At 40.3% G+C, this 25,662-nt stretch overlaps 1 protein-coding gene across 2 annotated transcripts in view; it reads left to right on the top strand.

Annotated features, from left to right (window-relative positions):
• Window positions 1–7,611: 7,611 nt before the first annotated feature.
• The window catches only part of pcsk5a (proprotein convertase subtilisin/kexin type 5a), a 30,312-nt gene continuing 12,261 nt past the window's right edge, over window positions 7,612–25,662 (top strand). For both annotated transcript variants that reach the window (XR_013780848.1, XM_079364434.1), the window contains exons 1-26: window positions 7,612–7,997; window positions 9,508–9,612; window positions 10,839–11,012; window positions 11,161–11,304; window positions 12,141–12,217; window positions 12,445–12,533; window positions 12,646–12,818; window positions 12,985–13,191; window positions 16,601–16,701; window positions 16,807–16,910; window positions 17,261–17,381; window positions 17,638–17,826; window positions 19,024–19,160; window positions 19,288–19,410; window positions 19,613–19,715; window positions 19,993–20,183; window positions 20,634–20,718; window positions 21,073–21,176; window positions 21,284–21,422; window positions 21,663–21,778; window positions 22,110–22,212; window positions 22,776–22,912; window positions 24,352–24,552; window positions 24,705–24,773; window positions 24,920–24,962; window positions 25,132–25,274. Coding sequence is in view for 1 of the 2 variants with exons in the window: in XM_079364434.1 (XP_079220560.1) it covers window positions 7,848–7,997; window positions 9,508–9,612; window positions 10,839–11,012; window positions 11,161–11,304; window positions 12,141–12,217; window positions 12,445–12,533; window positions 12,646–12,818; window positions 12,985–13,191; window positions 16,601–16,701; window positions 16,807–16,910; window positions 17,261–17,381; window positions 17,638–17,826; window positions 19,024–19,160; window positions 19,288–19,410; window positions 19,613–19,715; window positions 19,993–20,183; window positions 20,634–20,718; window positions 21,073–21,176; window positions 21,284–21,422; window positions 21,663–21,778; window positions 22,110–22,212; window positions 22,776–22,912; window positions 24,352–24,552; window positions 24,705–24,773; window positions 24,920–24,962; window positions 25,132–25,274 (3,328 nt within the window). In the remaining variant the exon portion in view is untranslated. The remainder of the gene's footprint in view (window positions 7,998–9,507; window positions 9,613–10,838; window positions 11,013–11,160; window positions 11,305–12,140; window positions 12,218–12,444; window positions 12,534–12,645; window positions 12,819–12,984; window positions 13,192–16,600; window positions 16,702–16,806; window positions 16,911–17,260; window positions 17,382–17,637; window positions 17,827–19,023; window positions 19,161–19,287; window positions 19,411–19,612; window positions 19,716–19,992; window positions 20,184–20,633; window positions 20,719–21,072; window positions 21,177–21,283; window positions 21,423–21,662; window positions 21,779–22,109; window positions 22,213–22,775; window positions 22,913–24,351; window positions 24,553–24,704; window positions 24,774–24,919; window positions 24,963–25,131; window positions 25,275–25,662) is intronic.

Genomic DNA, 25,662 nt, shown 5'->3' with positions numbered 1-25,662 from the left:
TCAAACAGCGCCTTGTTCATCTAAAGGCTGAAAGATGCTTCCCGGATTCTGCACCTTGCATACGGACGAACATGCATGTCATTCAGCATTCATCTGGTTGTCTGCTTGGAGCTATGATTTGGATGTCTTGAAGCTTGAGCCACGACATTTTCAGACAGATATTAGCTCTGCTTGAAAAAAATGCACATACTTTATTTCCTGAAATATAGATATTCCTCAACTGCTACTGTGGCATACCACTGAAAAAAGCCTATCCCTGACTCCATCTGTTTGTCTGTAATTGAACACTAGTGAACTCCAAACCAAGAATCTGTGATCCTAACTGTATAGGGTTATGAAATCTAACATGCATCCCACGTCCCTGACAGTTTGTGCTCTAAAGTTGCTTCTTATAAACACTATCTTTAAACAGAAAAAAAGACACGTCTGCCATGCAGGCAGTTGAGCTGACATTTTTAAACACCAAAGCCAAAATGTAACCATATTTGGCAGGTGGCAGGTGCTAATTTTGTCCCCCTGCTGTAATTAATTTGAATAAGGTCAGCCAGTTGACCTTGTGTGGCTGCCAACACTTTTGCCACAAACGATGCAAGAACCCATCCCATATCCCATCCAGGCTGTTTCCTTTTTATCATGACCACTGAATTTAAATTTACCTTGCAATTGACAGAACAAAAGATTCAATTATTCTCTTTCATTACGAAGAGTTCTTGAAGTTCTTGTGTTGGCTTAACCCAAGGTTATTTACAGTCTGAATTCCTAATATTATTGTGCAAAAATTGACAAAAGCATCCCTGTTAATTTGGCAGATAGCTTGCTCTGGGTAATCAAAGGTCCCACACTTAATATAGTTTACATTCTCCAAATGTCATCAAACACTCCTCAGTCAGATTTTCATCGATTTTTATAAAAACTTTCCGAATAAGTTTTATGGTCTCATTGTCCAGTGTATCGGCTAAGCAGAGTGAACTTTAAGTCATTACCATGTGTGATTGAAGAGTCTCTGTTATAGCTCAGGGATTGCCAACCTTTTTTCCTTTTTCTTTGTATCTAAGAAAAGCTCAGCTCAGCTCTACATGAAAAAAATTATACATTGCTTTCAAAAGTTAACATAAACAAGAATAGTTTTCATTGATAAAATCAGAATATGCCCACTTGAACAGAAGACCTTTGTATCATCACCATTTGACTTAATATGTGTAAGTTTTGACAACCTTGTTGCAGACAGAGTCTCATACCCCTCCTGAGATCGCAGGCACCCCAACATAGGGGTCCCTGGACCCAATTGTTGAGAACCAATGCTCTTTTTCGTCTGAACAGGGAAACTTCTGGCTAAAAAGATCAAGATGGTTCCTCCTTTCAGTGAAAATCACACTTCTCAAGGTCACCTTCTTTGCCTCTTAACCAGATGTTCTCTGACTATTCCTCCACTCGCCGTGTATGCACCTGTTTTCTGTTCAAATCAGTCCATCATTGTTCAGACCCTGCCCCCCCCCTTCTTTTTGTTTGTCTGTCTGCCTACTCTCATGTTTTTCTTTTTTAGTTTAAAGTTTTCTTTTTTCCTTTTGATTTAAAATCTTCCAAGAAGTCATTATGGTGTGAAATTGTCAAAATCTCAATACACTCTACATTTAGAGACAATTTATTAAAGTGTAGTGGTTCAGTGTGCTCCATCTCTGATCTGATGCAAGATAATCATACCAAGTATTTTTGTTTCTTTATTGAACGCCGAAAAAAAAAAAAAAACGGAAGAACAAATGTGTACATTTAAAATGACATTTCCAAACATTATGTCCAGGGAAAAAGAGACTGGTCCTACAGTACAAACCAAAATTGTGACAAAAATGTACAAGAACTGTAATCTAGTCACTCACCTAATCCATGTCTCACTTCTACAAATCCAGGGCTCTGAATACTAAGGCTGTCACACCTTTAAAGAGTCAGTAGAAATGTCCATACAGTTTTCAAACTGGGCGCCTCCTCCTGGGATCATCTCCACCAGAAGCACACACCCACTACAGGACTTAAGGGTGCAGGTTGTAGCTACACTGCATGCTGCCCGAGAATGGAACTTTTACATTAGTTGTAATAGAAAGGCTGATCATTTAGCAGCTGAGCACAAGCTAACCACCAGTGTACCCGTCCAACAGAAAGCCGGCCAACTCTGCGGTGAAAGCCAAGTAAAGGTGTACCGTCGTTTGGAATGGGCTTTATCGGCTTGGTGTTTCGCCTCACTGTGATGATATTTTCACTTCTTTGCTGCTACGTCTGCGTCAATCACTTCTTGCGTTCAATTGCTGATTTGTATCCACTCACCTGCCCGCTGTCATCGAATGTAAGAAATACATACATACACGCTTCCAAGCCCAGAAAAGTCCTGAGTGAACCAAAGCAACGCAAAACATCAAAATACAGACACCGGGTCTCTGCAGACACAGTCACCAACACACATGACCCATAAGTGGTAGAGAGGAGGTCTCTGGACAAAATGCTCTCCATCATGGACAACACACACCACCCTCTGCACAGCACCTTCACCGGGCAGCGGGGCATGTTCAGCGAAAGACTGCTGTCACAGTCGTGCTCCACGGACAGACTCAAGAACTCTTTCGTCCCCCTGGCAATAAGACTGTATAACACTTCACTGTCACGGCAGGGAAGAAGCGCACGGTGATCCCTGGAATCTTTTTTCACTTTTTTCTCACTCCTCACCTGCACTGCTGACCTCAGAGTCAGCCCCCAGTTGGACACTGTAATGCATATTGATAGTCACTTTACTGAGCACTGGTCACTTTAAAGATAATCACCCTAATCATGTCTGGTTTCATCCTACTGTTGTGTTATGCTACATCTGTAAGGGTTGACATGATCACCCTAATTAGGTCAAGTTTCACTCTATTGTCCCCAACACTTAATGCTAATCTGCCCCTCAATAGTTGGGTACTTAACGATAATTACCCTAACCACTCCTGGTTTCACCATATTGTCTTGGACACTTAATGCAAATCACTGCTCCTTTAAGTTGGTGAACCAATTTACATTCCTGCATTGACTGTTTAACGACTGTACTCACACCTCTGGCATAAGCTCAAACACCTCTGTACATGCACATGTAACTAGTTTCTAAAGGTCAGCACTTTGTTTCTAAGGCTCTTTAACTGTTTACAGGTCTCTTTTAACCAACACATGTTTTTCTCTCCTCACAGGTTATGTACATTATGCTATATTAGTTTTAAGTCTAACTGCTAATGCTAACTGCACAGGTTTAACATATAATTATGTTTATTCTTAGTCACATAGGGGCTGCTAAATCTGTTTGGGGGATTTGTATACAGAGGGGAGGGGGGACAGTGGGTGTGTATTGTAACTAATGTCTTGTGTCCTGCCTGTCTGTATACTGCTACTGGATGCCTTGAATTTCCCTCGGGATCAATAAAGTATCTATCTATCTATCTATCTATCTATCTATCTATCTATCTATCTATCTATCTAAGTGATTATCGAGCAGCATTACTTTTAGAAAAATCTGCATTTTATTTTGTAGGAAAAGTTATTGTCTGTCTTTTGACACCCTAGAATCCACAAACTAAACACAGTCAATGTCAACAGATGCAAAAATGTTTTGTATGAAAGTATGCAGAACTGCAAAATGTAATTTCCTTACCCCTGCATGTCATGCAGCAGAACTCATGACACAGAACCATAAGAGTTCATAAAATAGTGAGAAGACTTTCTGAACAAAGAACAAACAAGAGTTCATGTCTGTGCTGCCTGCGGGGCAGTATATGTACGGAGGAACACGCTTGACAATTATTTTCAGGGGAATGTGTCACTGTGTGAGAAGAGTCCTCTGAACATCAAAGTCAGTCTCTCTGAAGACATGTTAGATAACTTCAAAGTCCTGTGACTGCTTCGCCGAGAGGTGCGTTCCCTTTGTTTTGTTCTGCTGGTTTGTTTTCTTCTCCATAGTCAAGTAGATGATAAAGACTCTGAGTTCACATTGCATCATGAACCTGTTCTTTGTCATTTACAATCCAAGGACACAATGTATATACTGAACATGACTTTAACTAACAGTATCTTCTGACAGATGGGTTACCAATTAGCTCAGAGAAACATTTTCTTCTTTTGCTTATTTGGAAACCATCATGACCTAGTATGTGATCATGACACATGCAGCATAAGTAAAACATCCTGGAAGTTTGATTTTGGTGGAGGGTTTGAACATTCATTCTTCTAATTAAGAGTTTTTTTTGACATTTTTAGGCTTTTTCTTTTCTGATCCAGAGAGTTCTCTCTTTCAGATCAGGGTTCATATTACAATCTTTGGAAAATGGAATTAAATTGCCAGTGAGAGTTGATGCTTGGATATAATTGTTACAACTCAGAAGTGCATAGTAATGAAACACGTTTGACATCACCTGATATAACTTATATTTTGGAGACATCACGTAATGTTTAAATAAACGTGAAGACATTAAAAAACGTATAGAACCATTGAAAGGTTGAGTGGGTGGAGAAGCTAGCCTATATCCAATGTAGCCTAATCTGCCTGAAAGCACATAAAGCTCACTTTGAAGAGATATTATATATTACCTCAGCAGAGACTTTAAGAAGCGACTGTAAACAAACAAACACAACACCCTTGTTGGAGCTAGATGTTGGGAAGGTGGGGTTGGCGGGTGCAGCGGAGGCAAAGCAGTCGAAGCAGAGAGAGTGAACAGCAATCTAGCAGTTTCAAAAAAACAACAACCAAATTGGGAGAATGCGTTTGTCAGGTGGTCGTGGGATTGGTGCATGTCAAGAGGAAAAAGAAAAGAAATATACAAGAAAAGCAAAATGACAAAGTTCAAGTGTTCTGCACTTTGTCAACCGCTACAGATAATTCTAAGAAAAAACTGAAAGCATCATTTAGTAATTACTTTAAATACTGTGTAATAATAATAATAATGATGTGATTATGTAAAATATATGTGCATGTTTACATGCGCTTACAGTGTGCAGGAAGATCATCTTTCCTAAAACCATCTGAACTATGGGTATCTTATGACACCTTCCAATGATTATTTGAATCTGCTTTATCGGTTTTGAGAGTCTGACATGAGACCTAGTGCTGCCTTAATAATCAGCTTTTGACTTTTATTTCCCAAGGCATCAAATCAGCAACAAGAGGCTGCTGCCAACAACCCCTCTTAATTAGTACGGGATCCTCGAACAACATGCATTATATATCACATTATGAACCTCATTTACCTGCAACACACATAACAGGTCTCACGGGACATAATTATATGACTTATGTTGTGGCATTAATTGGAATTACCCTCCCTGAAGATCAGTGTCGGTGGATATTATATTGCTATCTCTCATGTTGCGCTTGGGGACACTAATGTGGTAAAGTAAAGTCAAAGTATATAAAGTATACTATGAACCACATCAATGGAAAGGAAGGATTGCATTTATCAAAAGTAAGGGGAGATCTTAACATTAAGTATCTCAGGGTGTTGTCACTGCCAAAACGTGGTCTCAACACAGATGTTGAATCTACGTTTTACAAATATTCTTTGAAAAATATTTTGGTTTTGTACCAATTCTTAATTGGATCCTTTTTCAGAAGGACTGCTTTTGATTATTATTAGCAGAGACATCCTTGGTAAAAGAACATAGTCCATAAAGCATCCAATTTATGAATTTAAAATGAAAAAGAAAAACCATGAAATCACATTTAACTTTTTTAACCTGCTGGAAAAAAGATTTTTAAGAATGCCCTTGAAAGCATAATTTCCATCTTTGACTCTTGTGGTTAGTTTTTCGTAGTTTTTTTCCTTGCTGTTTCTGCTGTACTTTGCTCATCCAGTGCACATGTCGCTGCTGATGCCACATTCATTTACAGAGATTGTAAATTATGGCATTTTTATACAGTTCTAAAAATCAAGTAAACAAGAAACTTCTCAGGAAAAAAAAGACAATAATAATAAATTGTATTGAAGGGTCCTTTCATGACACTCAAGGCCACCTTACAGAAAAATAAAAACAAACAATAAAACAGATGATGATTTGAATACAAAATTTAAAGTTGATTTAAGAAAATAAAAAGTTTTACCAATATCCCATCTGTTAACATTGAGGAGGGTGAATCTATGGCTTTTGTTGCAGCCAGTGAGCAGTAGGAGCTCTAAATCTTTTGGCTTCACTTGAGGTGATGTATTTCACTGTCCATTCTTTACACAGCATGTTTGCAAACAGCCGAGAGTCTCAGAAGATACTGGTCCATGTCTGTGTTCATTAATGAGCTTTACAGGTGCTGGTAGGTGAATTTCTTTTTGTACCTTTTGAACAGAGTGCTGAACGTTTATATTCCAGTTTCCAGTTCTTGTGCTAAGCTAAGCTAACCGTCTATTGCTCATAGTGTACAGAGGGAAGAGTTGAGTGAAGTATCTCAGCTAGTCAGTGTTAAAAGAATAATAAGCACATTTGAAGAGTTCATTTTAAAAACTGTATTTTGTATTTCTAAAAAAATATTACCAGAATATACAGCAAATGTCAACCACACTCAGATCTACAGTACATTGTGATTCAATACATACATGTTCTACAATTTAACACCACTCATATGGTTGTAGTTTTTTTCCATCTGTCTGGAACTGTGAGATTAAAAACAGGAATATTTTGATGGTCCTCTTGTATTCGCTATGTAGGATTGTTTTCGGTTTGCCTCAGATTGACCCAGTTAACACAGTGTATTTTTTTTAAATGCGATGATATCCCTTCAAAATGCAGAGACTGCTGTGGTGCCAGGGGGGGAAGGCATTTGGCCAAAAACAGAATTTAAAACGTATCACTTCTGGGCAAACATTATTGACTCCCTGAATGCTTTAAACATTCTTTGGGTTTTGGATAAGACTTGACTCCCATGAATCAGACTCCATCATGCAAACAGTGTACTCATCCCTCTTGGTAGAGGAACCCTAAAATCGACGAGTCAAAAAAACTATTTAAATTTATGAGAACAAGCAGGGTTATTTATTCCAAATCAATAAAAATGCTGCAGAATGATCAACAAAACAGTTTACATGAATCTAATCTAGTATTATTTTTTTTCTCTGCAAGCAAAGGTTCAAGTGAAAGATTATAGATCAGTGCATGGATGTTTCACCCCGGGCTGAGGCCCGCTGAGGTGGAGCTGGGTTTTGCAGGAGGTTTGCCAGTTTTGCTCACTCACAATAAAGTATTTTCTCACATAGACTGGGACAGTCGATCTTTAAGTTTGAATCAATGTAAGTTAAATAACAAACAAAGCTGCATAACAAGCAAACACAAAACAAGTTCCTTTTTTTTTTTTTTTTTTTTTTAAGTAGCAGGCTTAGGCTACCTTATATGTGTAAGGTCAGCTTAGCTCCAGTGCCTGAAGCCTAAAAGTAGGCCCATATATTCCACTTAATGTCTCTTCACCTTTTTTTCTTCTTGGGTTTCTATTTCTGCACCACTTTGCTCTTTTTCAAACTGAGAAGATAATAATGAAGAAAGATGATGTCTTTTATTGAAATTGCGTTACAGAGAAGACGTTTGAAAGGGGGAGGAGGGCATTTTAGGCTGTAACCACAGTTTGGATCCTTTCACAGAGCCGTCCACAGGTGATCTCTGGCTCCCATGTTGAAGCAGTAATCTGATAGCTGATTTGTTCCCCGTGGAAGAGTCAAGTCTTGACAACTTCAGTCGCCAAAGACGCTTCCGCTTCTGCAGAACATCTAATTTTCCGCTATGACAGACACTTCTCGCAGGAGATCAGACTGAAGGAACACCTGGGAGCCATCCAATTAAAAAGAAGCGTCTTTATCTGTGCAGTAATGGTGCGTTTTTACGCGCTGTGGATGTGGACTCAGCTTCAGTTTTGTCACGCAACAATTTACAGCAACGACTGGGCGATTAAAATAAGAGCTGACCACGACTCTGTGAATAAAATAGCAGCGAAACATGGATTTACTAATATGGGACAGGTAGGTTTTTGTCAAGTGACTGTTAAAAGGATTGCGTTTCGCGCATGCTTGATAGTTTGTCTTGATCCATCTGTTGTGGGGCTAAACGTTTCCTAGTTTAGAATCACATGTGTCCTGTGTGTCAGCAGTCATCCCATTGAACAACGTTACATTCAGAACAATTACTGGCAAAAATTCCAGACAAAATCTAGTAACTATTGGACAGGTAGGCCTCAGATCGTTTGACACCAGACTCATTCAAAAGTAGCCCAATATTGCAAAATCCATGATTTAAATAAATGGAATTATTTTTTATGTAATGCTTTTGTTTGCAGTATTATGTTAGCTTTTAAGAAAACCCCAATCATAGTTGCCAGTCAAAAAGTTGTTCTACCTGCAGACAGTAGATGTATCAGCACTCTAAAAAGGCCATAGACGTTGCAATAGATCTATAACGCCACTCTGCAAAATAAGGTAGCCAGCAGATTGGTTTAACATTTTTACTGTTCTGTTCAGACCTAGGGAAGTTTTTATATTATATATATTATATAAGTTTATATATATATATATATATATATATATATATATATATATATATATATATATATACTTGAATTTCCCTCGGGATCAATAAAGTATCTATCTATCTATCTATCTATATTATAGGAATCTGCAGCTGCTCATCTACATTACAATCCTGTCTGAATGGTCTTGGGTGAAAAAATGAGACAAAGCTGCCAAAAAATCTAATTTTCTTCTCTCAGCTTTTCCCTCCGTTTCATTATTCTAACACAGACCATATAATATTAATTATCCAAACAGTAAAACCTCCCAGAACCAAGATCCAACACTTAATTGCGTATTTAATAAGGGCTGCAAATAATTCTCTAGTAATCATGTGCAAGATGGAAATGTATAAAAAAGAAATCAATTTGACCAATCAGAGATGTCTATACACCCACAGAATGACCAAATAAAAGCAAATATCGATAAATAATAAAGTAAATAAATAAAACAGGCCAAGTTATGTAGCTCAGGACAATAAAATGCAACAGTGCTCCCATGAGAAGAGTGCTGTAATGAAGTTTCAGGTCTCCAGTCCATGTTTCTCGATGTTATGAACAAGAAAAATTACCTTTTAACATGAAAATCTTGCTATGGTCAAAAGAAAATGTCAGCACCAGGCCATCAAGGATTAAATTAGAAGCATAATTTATTGTTGTGACAAAAAAAAGTCCACTTGTGGTTTGTTTTATTAAACGTAAATCACTCAGAGTTCCTCTTCTCATTTATAAAAAAAAAAGGATTACGTCATGGGCTTAGACATGCACACACATGAGCAGCAGTGTGGAGTCTTGTGGCTCAGGTTGCCATCGCCTGCAAAACTATCACGGGTGTAAGGTAGCCGCCTTAATGAAAGACACCCAAGCCAGTTTAAAAATTTAACAGCTGTTTATTACAGAGACCGAGCGGGATGAGCAACACACCTGAAAACAAATTAATTTAGAGGTTTTGATGTCCGTTTCAACAGATTGGAGACCTGACGAGTTTCTACAAATTTTGCCACCATGAGACAGCAGCACGGTCTGCTGTGTCCAACAATGAGGTGACTCTTAGCATCGCCAAGGAGACCAAGGTATAGTAATGGGATATGAGGAGAAGTGGAAGACTGCTGGATTATTCATCAGCATCATGTCACCTCTCTAGCCCCAGACACAAATGCAGCTCATTGACATTCATGTACATACACTGGGCTCATATACAGACCGATCTCCTCACATTATGGCCTCACCCAAATCCTTAAGCTGTAGAGAAGTCAGAGAGAAGCGCCCAGTGTTACTTCTCACAGCAGGCGCTGTGTGAATGTAGAAAGTGGTGGTTTTGGTTGGTGATGGCACAGTCTGATGGATGTGGATGGGTGTCAGGGACATCAGGTGTCAAGTGGTAGTAGTGCCCGATCACCTCCCTGTAGGTTTTGGAGCTCTGTCTACTCAAGAGTCTGGCTTCTGCAGTTGGAACAAAGCCTCCTGAAAAACAGGACAGAAAAATGAATCTGATGAGTTGGTAGAAGCTGTTTGGCACATGAAAATGACCCATAGTACTTGCTGTCTGGGTCATTTTAAGCTATTACATTTCACAGGCTAACTTTCTGGTTCAACAAGGCCAAACAGACTGAAGTCACATTTTCAAATTACTTTTTGCCCCACCCTGACCAATATATTTAACTGCAGAATAATGCATTTAACAATCAGTGACAAATCTTTTTCAGACTAGAAATTGAGTCTGAGACCTCCTTTATAAATTAATTCATGGAGCAGATGTTGCTCATAGAATTGCTAAATGGTAAAGTTTCCACTTTAAGTTTTCATTGTTAAATAGATGCACGCTGTGCTCGTGAAGCTGGTTGCACAATTGTGACATAAGTAATCACAAATTCAAGTAAATCACTCTCTTGTTTTACAAATATTGAGTGAAGTAAAAGAAAGCAGATTCCCCAGCTTAACTGACAATTTAACATGGTCATGACACTTAATGAAAGGAGTAATACAGTACTGTACTGTATGTGACTCTGACAACTAGTGTTTAAAATCGGTACTGCAGTCCAAATTCAAACATTGAAGAGAGCTGTGTGCCGCTGCCCACCACTCCCAAGAGTTGAGGAGCATGCAGGTTGTCTTGAGGATTTACTCTCTGGGGCCATGAATGTCTGTACCAAATTTCAAATTTCAATTTTTCAAATTTCAAAAATTAAATGTGTACTTAAGTGTTAGTCTAAGCATACTGTCAGATCTTTACCTAAATCTTAACGTGTTACACTTTTATATCTGTAGCCTACAAGTACTCTGTATGTCCCCTTTCAAGGTGGAATGGCTCCAACAGCAGATGGTCCTCAGAAGAGAAAAAAGGAAACCAATGGTCAGTGACATCTATTCTGGTGACATTAAGACCCAACACCTTCCTGTTGATCATCTTGGATCCAGCCTCACACAGACACAACACCACAATGACTCAGTGTGGAACAGTCTGTGGTATATTGTAAGCTGATTTTTTTGCCCGTACTAAGCTACATTTTGAGACACATAAACCCAGAAATACAGAGCCTAAAATAGACCCTAAAATATAATTATTCTTATTTTAAGTATTCCATAAGGCTAAATTTGTTGTCCCACAATTTGCTCCACAGCACTGCAGTGATGAATCCAAAGGATGCCAGTCTGATATGAACATTGCAAGGGCCTGGAGGAGGGGGTACACTGGGAAGGGTGTGGTGGTGTCTGTCCTAGATGATGGCATTGAGAGAGAGCATCCGGATCTGAAGCCAAATTATGTAAGTGCCCTGGGATGGGATGCTGTTCTTTGGAAGGGGACATTAATCATAAGCAATTTGGCAGAGCTCTTAGAGTAAGAGCGCAGTGCTGAGATAGATATTGCAGGCAGAGCTTTTGGGCCAAAAGGTTCTGAAAGGCCGGCCAAGAGTATTAGAATGGACATTAAACGTCTGATTCACTTAACTGTCTTGTGGACTGGTGAATAATGTTCTTTGTGATTTGTCTGATGAAACAGAGACAGATAGCTACTGGTGTCTTATTCATCATACTCACACAGCGGCCATTTCCCTCTGACATCAGACTGAGGGTGGGAAGCTCAAACGCTAATATTGTTGAAATGCTCTGTTTGCAGGATGAAAGTTTGGCCATTGAAATGTAATCATTGTTCTTATTGTATCTTTTCTTGTTAAACTAATAGTTGAACGCCCAACATATAAGCCCAAAAATAAAAATAATTTATAACTTGTAAACCTCAGCCAGACAAAAACTATTGTTAGCATTTAGCCAACGATTCTAATCTAATAAAACTGTTAGCTAGGAAATGGCTGCTTACAATAACTTTTGATAGTGTTGCACCGTTATATAAAATAATTACATGTCTTGCCTAAGTAATTGTCAGTGTTTGCTTACAATCCAGCTTCTGCTGATGGTATCTAATTAGCCAAACTGATATTAAGGTTAACCATATGTGGCATTTGATAGTGTTGTATTATACTTTAGAAAATATTCCTGCCTTTATAAGCATTTAACTTCACACTGTAAGCCTGATGTAAAATGAAAATGACCACCTTTTGATTGTTTTGAACTATGTGCTACTTGTTTCAATCTGTTTCAGGATCCTTTTGCCAGCTATGATGTGAATGGACACGATCAGGATCCTTCTCCTGATTATTCCAATAATGCACTCAACTAGTGAGTACTTCGTTTATCTCCGTGGCACCTGTTTTTTTCCCATTTCCCTAACTTTAATTAATGCATACTTTTCTTTTTTTCCAGCAATTATATGCATGTATGGATATGCAGATTATCCGGTCTGAATTCTGTTTTTCACTGGTTTGATGTAACGGAAATAGCCTGTCTTCTCCTCATGAATATGTATCTAACCTCGCGTTCTGATGTTCTCCTCCTTTCTCTGAAAGCCATGGGACACAGTGTGCAGGGACGGTTGCGGCAGCTGCAAATAACTCTTGGTGCACGGTTGGAGTGTCTTTCCATGCACGCATAGGCGGTGAGTCCTTGAGACAACAAGAAACTGAAGAGAAAGACTTCTGGAGGACAAAATCTCAGGGATTTTAAATTCCTGTTTTGTTTTTCACTCTTCTTCCCCCCCTAAACTATAGGCATCCGCATGCTGGATGGAGATGTGACAGACATTGTGGAGGCCCAATCCTTAAGCTTCAGACCACAGTACATTGATATATACTTAGCTAGCTGGGGGCCACATGACGGGGGGGCCACTTTAGAAGGACCTGGGCCTCTGACTCTTCTTGCTCTACAAAATGGCATAAAAAATGTGAGAGAAATTGTTTCTGTGTGAGAGAATAAGACACATGGGATGCTGCTTATCTCTGTCTTACCTGCAGCTGTTTATTCATTTCAAAGGCTTGTATTTTTCTCCTTTATAAATAATTACCATAAATAAATTGATCAACTCTGTCTGCTTTCATAATTAATCTTAGGGCCGGCAAGGGAGGGGCTCTGTCTTTGTCTGGGCCTCAGGAAACGGAGGCAGAAGAGGTGACCACTGCTCCTGTGACGGCTACAGCAGCAGCATCTACACCATCTCTATCAGCAGCAGCACTCCCCTTGGAAGACGGCCAGATTACCTGGAGCGGTGCTCCTCCATACTGGCAACAGCTTACAGTGGAGCAGAGACGAAGGATATGGTGAGTCGAGAGTGTGAGACAAATAAGAGATATTCCATTACCTAAAGTAAAACAAAGGCTGTTATTTCCTGAGGGGAGTCTGTGCAGTATGGATGAAAACAAGCAGTTACGTGCTTTACATTTTAATTCTTTTGATGTCATTCTTTAAAAAAAAAAAAAAAAAAAGTTTATCCAGATTAAATGAAGAAAAAATATTATTCAAAATTCACCCAAATAGCAGAGTAGAGGGGGAACAGTGAGAGAAACTTAATGGAGAACTACTGTACACAAGAGTGACATTTCCAATTACTTTAAGGGTCCGCTTAAAACAGACACAAGAATCCTTTTGTCTGTGGACTGTAACGACCTGAGGGATCTTTGACGTTTTATCAATGTGTTTGATCTTAGCTCTGGTTATAGTGGAAGAGGCGGGACATGGATTTCATGGCTCCACTTGCCAGATCCGTTTAAAGCATGTCCTGGCTCCAATAGAAGTCGCCATCTAAATATATTAGTTCCTGGGCTTTGTGGCTTAATTTTTGTACCTGGAGATGAGCTGAAGGATGTCCATATTACTTATAGTCAATGATATATCTATGCATATGAATCAAAAAGTAATGTAAAATCTGTAGAAAAAACAAACAAATATATAATTCTTGCAATTTGAGTTTGTTTTTTAAAACAGACAAGTTGACAAGATTGTCACATAAAACCTTTTTTTTACTGTAAGTAATTAAGTAAGCAAGTCTTTTTATATATAGCACTATTAAAACAATTTGTTGTGAGGTGCTTTACAAATGCAAAAAGTAAAAACAGGAAAACATACACAAAGAAAAATAAAGAAATAAAAACCTACAAATAAGTAGGCAGGTCTTTCATCTCTGAAAAATGTCAAAATGTTGGTGAAGCTCCCTTTGCTTTTTGCTGCAGAGCTAAACAGATTATAAAATAAAAGAGTTAGGTTGCGTGTTTTGATATTAGTTTTGTTGCCTTCAAGTCTCAAAACACATAAGCCTTTCTCTGAGGTGCTTGGTGCATTGCTGATGTATTTGCAAAAATGTTTATTCTCTCTTTTAGATAATACAATTATTTTAACTGCAAATCTGCAAATCACTTCATTTTTATGAAAACATCTGCAACTTTGGTTATACTCCGGGGAATGATTATAACATCTTTCCTGCTGAAAGCCAAAAAGCACACAGTTTGAGAAATGAAGGGGATGCTAGCGGGTTGCAGTGGAGGGCACGCAAGCAAAAACGTCTGGAGTTGAGCTTGATGGTCTGAGACATCTGTCAATCAAGACGTACTCCCTTTGAACTTGGTAGAATTTTAACTGGTAAAGTCACGAGACATAGACAAAGATGAAATTGGCAAGATGGAGCAAAGACTATGTCAATATGGTCACTGTGACGTCACCCACATATTTCTTAAGTGTGTATTTGAAACCTTGAGTTTGGCTATTGGCTGCGTCCATATCGGTTTCTGGAGCCAAAAGTCACCCTATTTAAAAGAGAAGGTGGTGCTGGATGGATGTTTTAGTTGTTTGATAGGACAATGGATAGTGTACAGTTCAGACTGACATACAGAAGAAAGAGCCACAGGTTGGATTATAACCCAGGCTGCCAGAGTGTACATGGGAAGTGACCTAACCATGAGGCCATCTGCACCTCTGCAAACCTTATGTGATTTAAGGTTAACAGCTACGGCCTGTGGCTAATTCTTTAGCTTGTAAAAAAAGCTAGTTTACTCTTGTGTTTTCAATTACATTCCATTTGTGGTCAGCTTTATTAATCAGACTTGTTGATCTCCAGTGAGAGCCATCACCAAAACCTCTTCTTATCACTACTGTCCACCGTAACACCTCTTGGGGAACATCAAAAACAATTCTGACTCCTATGCAGTGACCAACAGTTAACACGGACATAGTATCTACAAGAGAGACAAAGTGGTACAGTAACACTCCTAATTATTCACAAGTTTTAAGTATTGCCATACTTGAAATAGGGTAATATAAAAGTTAAGGGTTTCTATAAAATAGAAACTGTGTTATTTGCTTCAGGCTGTAAACATGTTGTTAATGCTTATGAGTAATGTTTTAATATAGAGCCTTATGGGATTTTTTTTTTTTTGCGTTTTGAGCCAGCCTCTTGTGGACATTTGAGGAACTGCAGTTTTAAACACTTTTGCATTGGCCTCAAATAGTTCAGGTTGCCGCTTGATTAGATGCTATATAATAGGGTTTTAGTTGGGGTTTTTTTAGATCCTATAATAAATTCATTGTACTAAAGCTGTTGCAGGAGCTAGGGTTACAGCTTCCCTGATTATATAGTAGAAACCTTTGTAAACACCCTCAAAGACTCAGGAGGCCTACTTTAGCATGCCAACATAGACAATATGGCCAAATCATAAGCAAAGTCACCAGAGATATTCTCCTATGGAGGTATACTTCTACGTTGTGTTTTTGTTGTTTGATTGGCGGCAGTTGTGTTTTTTGCTTGGCAACATAGCAGGGAAGGAACACGGTAATTATCCAGAACATAATTACATTCGCTGAAAGTGAAAATCTTTTTTGAAAACAGTTTGAGTGAAAAAGTAACACCTGCATGTTATATTTACACTTATATACACTTCATGAGTTTGAATGGAATTTTAGCTTAAATTAATTCTCTGGTTTGGAGTCACAGGGTAGAATATGGCTGAAATAGTGATTCTCTCTTTATGTAATTTGCAGGAGTCACGGGTGAGCAGAGTGGGTGGCTCATTAGAGCAAACACAGGGAAGTCTGAGAGCTGCTCCTCTGGCCTCAGGCTTACTGAGGGGTTTTCTGCTGGTCTTTTGTTTTTTTCGCCATCTCTTTTGTAACACAGCTGACAAAAGGCCAACAATACGATCATGCGTAGCCAGTGAAATGCTGCCGTTTCTTACAGTTCAAAATCTTTTAGCTTGATTCATGATTCTAATTACTATAATAATTATCAATCTCGATTGGTGATCTCACTTCAGATCAACTTGTAACAAATGTTTAATTTGCTTTTTTGATTATTTCTTTTTGGAGCTTGTTAAAGGAATTGGATGTTTTTTATTAGAAATCTTGATTTAGAAATCAATGATAAAAGTCAGTTCCTCAGTGTACACACAATATGGTGGAAAAGACGGAGCGCTGAAGTCTAACTGGTTCACTGCGCACTAAATAAGAGCGGATAATTGAGATCATTAAATATGACGTTTTGTAAATTGAAATCAATATTTTTGGCTGATATTTTGTGTTTGTGGAATACATGTTGAGAAACGAGGTATTGATTAAATAACCTGACTGTGTTGAAACGTAAAAAAAATCGTATAATTATTCAAATACACTACGAGTTCAGTATCTTCATTGATCTGCCACTACAGTTGAGTACTCCTTAATACACATCTGGGGTCTTGCCAGGTAACGTTGGGCCCACATCAGAGCTGCAGCCGGGCTAAATCAGCGACCTCTCTCTCTTCCTCCGTGGCTGCAGGAGTCATCGCTCTCACCTTGGAGGCCAAGTGAGTGTTTCTCCAACGCACTGAATCCATACATGCAGGCACCATTAACGGATACGAGCTGGAGATGAGAGTATGATGTTTTTTATCTGTTTGACCTTTTCGCAGCCCCTCGCTAACCTGGAGGGATGTGCAGCACATTATTGTCAGGACATCAAAAGCTCATCATCTTGCTGCTCCTGACTGGCACGTTAATGGAGCCGGATATAAAGGTATTCCCATTGGACTCCTGCCAATTGTCAGTTCTTGCCAGCTTTTTTATTTCACTACCGGCTAATAGTTTGGGGAGAAAATGAATAATTACATGGTATCTTTTGATGCAACTCCAAAAAGTTATGATAAAGAAGATGAGTTCAGCTTGATAAGCATATTTTGGTAAATGTTCTCTCAGCTCTTTTTAGGGAAACTATCAAACAGCGAGCATGTGAACTAATGAGACACTGGGAGCAGAACAGTAATAAACGCCTACAAAGTCCCAGGAGTGTGCAATGTCTTTTATAAGCTACACAGCCTTTTATGCCCCGGCTAATGCGCTGTGTACGTGTGTGTTTGTGTATATCAGTGAGCCACTTCTATGGCTTTGGCTTGCTGGACGCCGAGAGCATGGTGAAGGAGGCCGAGCGTTGGAAACAAGTCCCCTCGCAGCACGAGTGTGTGGAGGAGGCTCCCGCCCAGTCACGCAGGTATCACACCACCGGCACCGCCAGATATCTGCACTTTGAGTCAGGGCTTCCCTTGATTCCTCCGCCTTTCATCACACTTTATCTATTTCTGTCTCACTCCTTACCCGAATTTCTCTCACGCTGATTCTCGCACAGTTTAATCGGTGGCATTTTCTTCACTGCTCCTTTCCTTGTTACTCTCTCCTTTTCTTCTGCTTCCATCTTTGATCTCTGCTGCTCACTTCTATCTCTTTATTCTCTCTCTCTCTCATATCAGAACAATCCATCCCGGCTCTGTGCTGAAGTCTGTGTATGAGACTACGGGTTGCTCTGGCGAGCTCCAGCGTCATGTGATTTATGTGGAGCATGTTGTCATCCGTGTTACCATCAATCACAGGCGTCGTGGTGACCTTTCCATTACGCTCACCTCACCTTCTGGCACCGTGTCACAGCTGCTAGCTAACAGGTAACTAAAGAGACATGTTAAATCACAGACTGAATGTGTGGAAACTAAAATCCCCACGATGGTTCCCCCTCATTTTTTGTGCATACAGTAATCACTTTTATTCAGAGCACAGAATTTTGTCCAACAGAGTTATTTTTTTTTCTTCCGTTTGGCTCTTTGTGATGTTTGGGGAATAACTGTATTTTGGCAAACAGTGCTAGAAAATCACAGGGAATAAGGGAAGTGCTATCTGGGCAAGTTTTCTGGCAAAATGACTTTCTGCTTAACTCAGTGTAACTTTCAGCTAACTCTGCAATGATAAAATTACACCACAAGTTAGCTTCCAGAGAAACTCTGAATTATGACGATGCGGCAATTTAATTCTCATCAGTAGAAAGTTAAAAAGTTTTTTAGTGTTTACCTTACAGCTGCTCATCAATGTTTGTTTAGCAACAGATGTATCTGTGTAAAGTAAAAGACTGAATTTAATGTTCTGTCTTTTTAATTAAACTCTTCTTTGGTGCATTTCTGTGCATTTCACTGTTATTGTTTATTATAGCTACTGTAATCATTTTTGTTTTCAGCAACACCAAAATGATTTTTTTCAGGATAAGAGCTAAGCTTAATAGATTTGTACTTCCTGGTAACAGCTAGCTTGTAGCTGGTCAACACAGCTGAGTGTCTAACCATGAACTGTTGATATTTCTGCAGATAAGAGTTTCCGAACAGCAAAATAAAGAAGAAATCTGAGCGAAAATTGAAATTACATTTGTGTTATAGACCGACAGGTTTCTTAAAATGAATGCCTACATGTCTACCTGTATATCTCTTGTGTGGGTTAACTAGATTTTGTTTGCTGTGATGATCATTGTTTCAGCTTTCTAAAATGTTAATGAATTAATACTGTGTTTACGTCTTGATGTGCTGCCTCCAAATGGACAAGATAAAGAGTGGACTTACAATGATTCCTGCTCATAACACTGGAAGTTACCAATGGAATAAGTACAAACAAGTAGATTGTGCTGATAGTAGCACTCTGATTTTACACAAGGAAAACTTTGAAGGCAGAACTTGTGTATTTGTCCAACTTTGAGCTGTAACTGTTTCTTAAAAAGACATCTCAGTACTTCCTCCACCTCTGATAAACCCTCATTTTGGTTACAGTTAGCTTTAACATTAGTCATAGCAGACTCACAGTGTGGTTATGTCTCTGTTTAGACCTCTTGATGACTCCATTGAGGGATTTCAGAACTGGGCGTTCATGACGACTCACTCCTGGGGGGAGCAGGCGGCCGGGGAGTGGACTCTAAAAGTCCAGGATACTCCCTCTCTGAAGAGACGCAGCACTCAACTGGGTCTGCCCTTCCTCTTTGTAACAGCTCAGTGTTCTGAAACATACATTTAAGTTGATCAATGGCATTCGGAAAACACAGGGACAGCCCTTTTATCCTGATCTCTTTCTGTTTCTCTCATGTTTCAAAGGGACATTAAAGGAGTGGTCGCTGGTGATTTATGGCACCGCAGAGCATCCGTACCCCATGCATCGTGAGCGAGCCAGATCGGCTGAGATGCCGATGGATAGTGACCTCACTGAGGAATACAGCGGTGAGTCATGAGCTCAGCTGGTATTAAGCTGCCACTTCTTCAAACTTAGACCTCTCACACGGCAGCTAAATGCACTCTAATGCGGATTTACAGCAGATGTGAATTCAGGAGGAGTCTTTTTGTGTAAATAAACAGCGATATCATCAATCTGAACAAACTCTCTGTGATGGTGCAGTGACCATGTGAGTGTTTGCCCTTACAGGACCCTGCGACCCAGAATGCAGTGACGACGGCTGTGAGGGGCCCAGCCCGCAGCAGTGTGTCACGTGTTTACACTTTTTTCTAAAGTTCAAGAACACCACAAGGTTAGCATGTTTACATGGAGTACAGCTAGAGCATCCAGAATGACGTGTACAGTGTGTAGAAATGGTTTCTTCAGGATATGTGGCATGTATTTGTCCATATATTAAAATCAACCACAACACAGCTCTTTTGTTGCTAAAATGTGAGACATATCTGCAGCAAAAAATAAACAAAGAATAGGTTAAAGTGAACCAGGAATGTCACGTCCTCTACTCCCCCCTCATTTAGAGAGTAACACCTCGTGTCCTCTGTGTGCTGCGGTCCGTGTCTGTGTAATAGGATGTGCGTGTCTGAGTGTCCCAGGGGATTCTGGGGCGACCGGAGGCGTTGTAAGAGGTGCTTCTCCTCCTGTGAGAGCTGCACTGGGAGTCGCAGTGATCAGTGCACGTCCTGTCAGGCTGGGCATCACCTGACAGAGGGGACCAACATCTGCACGGCCATCTGTGGGGACAACTTCTACTTGGACCACGGTTAGTTTTTAGGCCTTAAACAAAGAGCTGGGCAGTGTGGCAAAAAAAAAGTCTGCATGTAGATTAACACAGTTCTGGTGCAGTAAATCCATTAAACAATAAAAACCTGAGGTGTCTTCCTGGGCTGTTGTGGCTATTTCTGCAGAGTGATTGGCTGTTTGAAGTATCCGTATCACGTTGAAAAATCAGGAATTCATCAGTCATCAGGAGTTTCATGGCAACAAATTCAACTCTCTCTTTATGGATTGTTTTCGTCACACTCTTTGCATTTGTAGCAAACAAAGCCAGTGACTGAACCTTTCGGTATCCATGGCTCACTGTTTGAAAACAGCTGCACATGAGTCTGCTAATGAATAGTCAGTTGATGTAACTGCAGTTGAGGGCTGTGTGAGTAAGATTGATTAATCGCTCTGATGTGTATTCACTGTTTATTGTTTGATTTCCCCACAGATGCAAATATGTGCAGAAAGTGCAGCGAAAACTGCTTGAAGTGCACCTCGTACAGCATCTGCACAGAATGCAAACCAGACACAAGGTGAAACAAACTCTCAGATGATGCTTGAATTAACTGCTCGGTAAACATTGCTCCTATTCTCGCTCTGAATACTGATTGTTTGAGCTCCTGTCCTCTACAGCAATATTAGCATTAGATGTTTAACTTGACGAAAGTGTGTTTAACTTCCCTTTCTGACGGCATTTTAAATAGAAACATTTACCATAGTGTTGAGTACGAAGTTCACTGACTCAGTTCAACAAGTACTTGTGGTGGTGTGTTGTGGGTTGGAAACTTGCGCTTGCAGTGACTCATAATGACAGTGTCATGTGATTGGATGTGTGTGTGTGTGTGTTTGTGTCATGGTGCCACATGCTCTCTCCACCCTCTTTCCAGTCTGCAGGGGAATCGGTGCCAGCTGAGCTGCGCAGTGGGATTTTACCACAACAGACAGGAAGGCACATGCGAACCATGTCATAAGGCCTGCGCCACCTGTGCAGGTGAGAGCCAATGAAATGTATGAAAACTTGAAGTGACCGTTAAAAACATGACATGAAGCAGGACTTTTTAAATGTCCTTTGTCCTCATAAAGCCATACTCCTTTCAGGTGCCGGTGTAAGAGCGTGCGACCGTTGCGCAGAGGGCTACCTGATGGAGGAGTGGAGGTGCGTGTCCGCCTGCAGCGCTGGCTTCTTCGCCACCGAGCAGAACCCAGAGATAGCTGATGGGCACAGGACATGTAGGAGGTGAGCTCACTGGTGTGTGTTCAGGTGTGGGTGGTTTGTTTATCTGCTGATAGCAGGCCACATTCTGGTGTTTGCCTTCTGTACGTGTGTCTGTTTGTGCTTCGTTTCATGCTTGTGTTTGTAGTTGTTTTTTTTTCTTCTTTTTTTTTTTTGTTTTTTTTTTCTTTTCCTGTGTGTATGTGTTATTTGTGGTCAGCATGTGTGAGCGTGTGCACTCAGTCTGTGTGCCCTCCTCCTCAGGTGTGACGCCAGCTGTCTCACCTGTGAGGGGCCGAGCCGGGGGAACTGCAGCAGCTGTTCCAGCGGTCACAGCCTGCAGGAGGGAGTGTGTGTTGTTAACACTGAGTGCACAGACGGTCAGTCAACCATCCTCTTCCTCCATTACATGTTGGCTCACTTCTGCCAGATACACAGATTTCATTTTTAACACATTTAGTTCTTTCTCCTTTTATCATTTGACTTACCAGATACAAAATATTTTGCTAAAGCGAGCTAAAAATGATGCGTTAATAACATCTGCTGGTGTTTAATGAGAGCACAAGAGCTCTTTCATGTATATATTTGGAAAGCGATATGTCTTATCTACATTCTGAGTCATGTTTGGCAATGGACGTTAAGCCCACCTCTCCGCCTCAGATGGTTATTTATTTCTCAGTCAGCATCGTGTTCTTGCTGCGTGTCTATCAGGAGAGTACCAAGGCGCTGACGGGGAGTGCCATGCGTGTGATGCAACGTGTCTAAAGTGCACAGGGCCACGGAGGGAAGACTGCATCAGCTGCGCTGCTTCACGGTGAGATGGTGTCGACCTTTTAGATGCAAGGTCGGTGGGGTTGAAATGAATACGTCGCCGCCTAAAAAACCTCTCTGCGTTAAAAGAAAACAGACCTTTGAATGTAGTTTAAAGTTGGGTTGGATGTGGGAGTGTTGGATATAAATGAACTCTGTGTGTCCTTAAAGCCAGGATATTCTTTACTTTTAAAATGTTGAAATTCTCAAATTAAGATCAAGGTGAAGTGAGGACTGAGACCCCCCCCCCCTTCCTCCCGTGATGTATAAAAGTATATACCTGCATGCATACATGCATACATTCTCTCTCTTTGTATATAGATGTATATGCATCTAAATAGCATTCCCATATGGCCTGCCTGCTTAACCAGCCATTCACAGGCCTCTCCCTCCTCTCTTCCCCCCTGTGTCAACATGCTCAGCGTCATCTGTTTAACTCTGCCATATGCTCCACGCTGGGACGTAAACGAGTTCGGCTCATTAGCATAGAAATCATTCATATGTGTTGGTTTTGCGGAGCTGCAGCTGAAAAACGGGTGTTTGTGATGTTGTCGTTGTCGGCTGCAGGGCTTTAGATGAAGGCCGCTGCCTGCTGGAATGTGAAAGGGGCAAATACTTGTCAGGTGGCCAATGTCACCTGTGTGACCACACCTGTGCTACCTGTGTGGAGGCGGGGCCAGCCAACTGTACCAGCTGTGACACTGGTGAGGACTTAACGAGAGCTTGACGCTGTGTTTGCCTGTTTATTTACTGTGTTTGTCTGTCAGTGTGAAGGACATTTATTTGATCATGTTCATCATTTGCTACTTGGGAAACAAGATGAAGCAACGTCCTTCACGCTCTCCGCGCTCTTTTAAAAAACGAACTTAAATTGTATTACATATATGATAGTGGTGAAATAAAGTGAGAGAAAAAAACTCACCAGACAGGATAAACAATCATCGCAGTGACTTTAAAATGTCGTAGCTTGACTACGGTTGGTGCTGAACTTCACTGTATCAAATGTTTAATATTTCCAACTCTAGTTACCCATAGTGGTTAAACAAGTAGTTTTTTCATTTTAAAACACTAAGGGCCTGATTCACTGAAAAATGGATTGCATACGCTTACAGCTCCAATAGCTCCCACCATCTACTCCGTCTCAAGGTCCAAGTCACCAAGCATGTTGCCTTTATGATATTCAGTGGCAGACACAAAGGTAGAGTTTGCTCTTGTTTGGCGTCTGAATGTGAAGGAAAACCGTCTGCACCTCTGAGCTCTCAGACCGATGTTGAGCCAGGAGGGGAGGGGAAACTTTTTCATGGTTTATTTTGACGTAAGTGTTTTAAAATAGGTTTCACTGATTAAAACATTGCTTCCTCTTTGAATGGAGCATGTGAGGGCAAAAAACAGCTCTCACCCGTGTTTCAAGGCTCGAGACCGTCTTCACAGATGTTGATGAAGCGTCAGACTGATTTAACTTCTGTTAATATTAATAACAGTGATGTCAAAGTGGTACACGCAGACTTTAAATAGAGATAAGAGGGTTTGTGTGTGAGATCTTTTGTAATTAAGGCAGCACAGTTACCACCTGGTCTCAGCAAAACTTTTTGTTTTATTGCTTCACTCTGTGTGTGGCTTTCAGCTGACGTAATGACTCATTTTTAATGATGCCATTTAGGTAAAAACATTCCCCTTTCTGTATGAAAAAAGCCTCATTGCAAAAAAGAAAGTCTGATTAAAAAAAAAAAAACATAAAAAGGCGCCAATATTACTTTATTCAGGAGATTGAAAAAACAAAAAAATGAGCTGAGAGATGCTGCTATGCTGAGTGAAGGTCAGATAAAATGCCGAGTCAATACAGGTGACCTTTTCCCTTTACAAACGATCAGTTGATGCATGTTAAACACAAAAACAGAATATTTGAAAACTGAACCAATATTAAAAAAAAGATGTTCCAAATTGTTTATTATTTTTCAGCTAATCTAAAAAGCTTCATATTGTGTGCTTTACTCTGTGCTCTTTAGACTGACAACAGAAAATGCAGATCAACCAGGCCAGGAAAAACTAGGACATCCAATGTCAGAGAGCTGTTCAAGTGCAGGTTGAGCTGAAGTTCAGTGTCACAATTCCTCAGACTGAGATTCGCTGCTCTTTCCTCCAGATAAGTTTAGGTTGGAGCGTTACCTGTATGAAGGCCTTTGTGTAGACGCCTGTCCGGAGGCCTTCTACCATACAAAGAAGAAGAGCTGTGAGCCATGCTCGGACCACTGTCGCCTCTGCACGAGCCCCAACCGCTGCCTCAAGTGTAAGCCCTCCTACTACGTCTCTGATGGAGTGTGCGCCAAGCTGGAGTGTGGAGAAGGTAAACAAGGTCACAGTGTTATTTATGAGCTTTTATTCTTCTAATTTCTGATATGACAGGATGACCCTGATGAGCATTTTTAAAACTGTCCACTGCTTTCTCACCTTGTTCTTTGTCTTCTTTTCTGTCTATTTTCATTTTTTTCTTTCAAGGGGAAGTGGAGGATCCAGATTATGATGACTGCATGGCCTGTGAGGAGGGCTGCAAGAAGTGTGTCCTGTGTAAGTCAAAGCTGGGCAAGCGAAAATAAAAGCTTCTACAAGCAGCCAGAGCCCTCCACCCAGTGTGTTTCCAACCATTTCCAGCAGTTTTTCCTGGTAGTCTGTGAGTAAAAAGGAGAGCTGAGCTTTTTGTCTGCTTCCAACAGATAACCCCAGGCATTGCTTGTCCTGCACTGAGGGCTTTTACAAGTAAGGCTGTGTGCCGCGCTGTCGCCATGTGTGATCACACCTTGTTTCCTTTCAGTTCAGTGCCATGCCAGAAAGAAAAGGGCCTTTTTTTTTTTGCTGTGAGAGTGGATTTATGTGCATGAGAGGGAGGGGGGAAAGTGTAGGTATAGACTGCAGCCTTTGTTATCAGCTTTCAGGACGGCTGCTACAAAAACTGCCCGGCCAAGACGTACAGCGTGGAAGAGGAGATGATCTGTGTTCCATGTGACGAAAACTGTGTGAGCTGCGATGAACACGAGTGCTACTGGTGTGAGACCGACCTCTTCTTATCAGGTAAAACTGCCCCACCTGGTCAAGGCAAGAAGACAGGGGGAGTTCTTAGAGTGTTGGAATAAGTTTTAAAATACTTTATTTGAGTGAAAGTATTACTTCTGCTGTTTAACACTGCTTCATTCTGCATTTGTAGTCGTTTATTGAAAATGTCACAAAATACACATACAGTAAAATGCACTGATGAGAAGAAAAGAAATGAATGTGTGACAGCTTACTGTTGTAGTTGTTTAGTTGGAGCTAATGTTTTGAGTCATCTGTGCTAATGTTTTAAAAACATTTCATTATGAAAGTCTTGAGTCATAGTAAAACTAAATATTCCAGATAAATGAGGTTGATTTAAGCAATAATGATTTCTCCAAAACACAAGTGTGTAGTATCCAAACATAGT

This window comes from Symphodus melops, assembly GCF_947650265.1.
Source record: "Symphodus melops genome assembly, chromosome: 16".
NCBI classification, from domain to species: domain Eukaryota; kingdom Metazoa; phylum Chordata; class Actinopteri; order Labriformes; family Labridae; genus Symphodus; species Symphodus melops.
The sequence above is the reverse complement of the archived record's forward strand: the minus strand, read 5'-3'. Positions and strand labels throughout refer to the sequence as shown.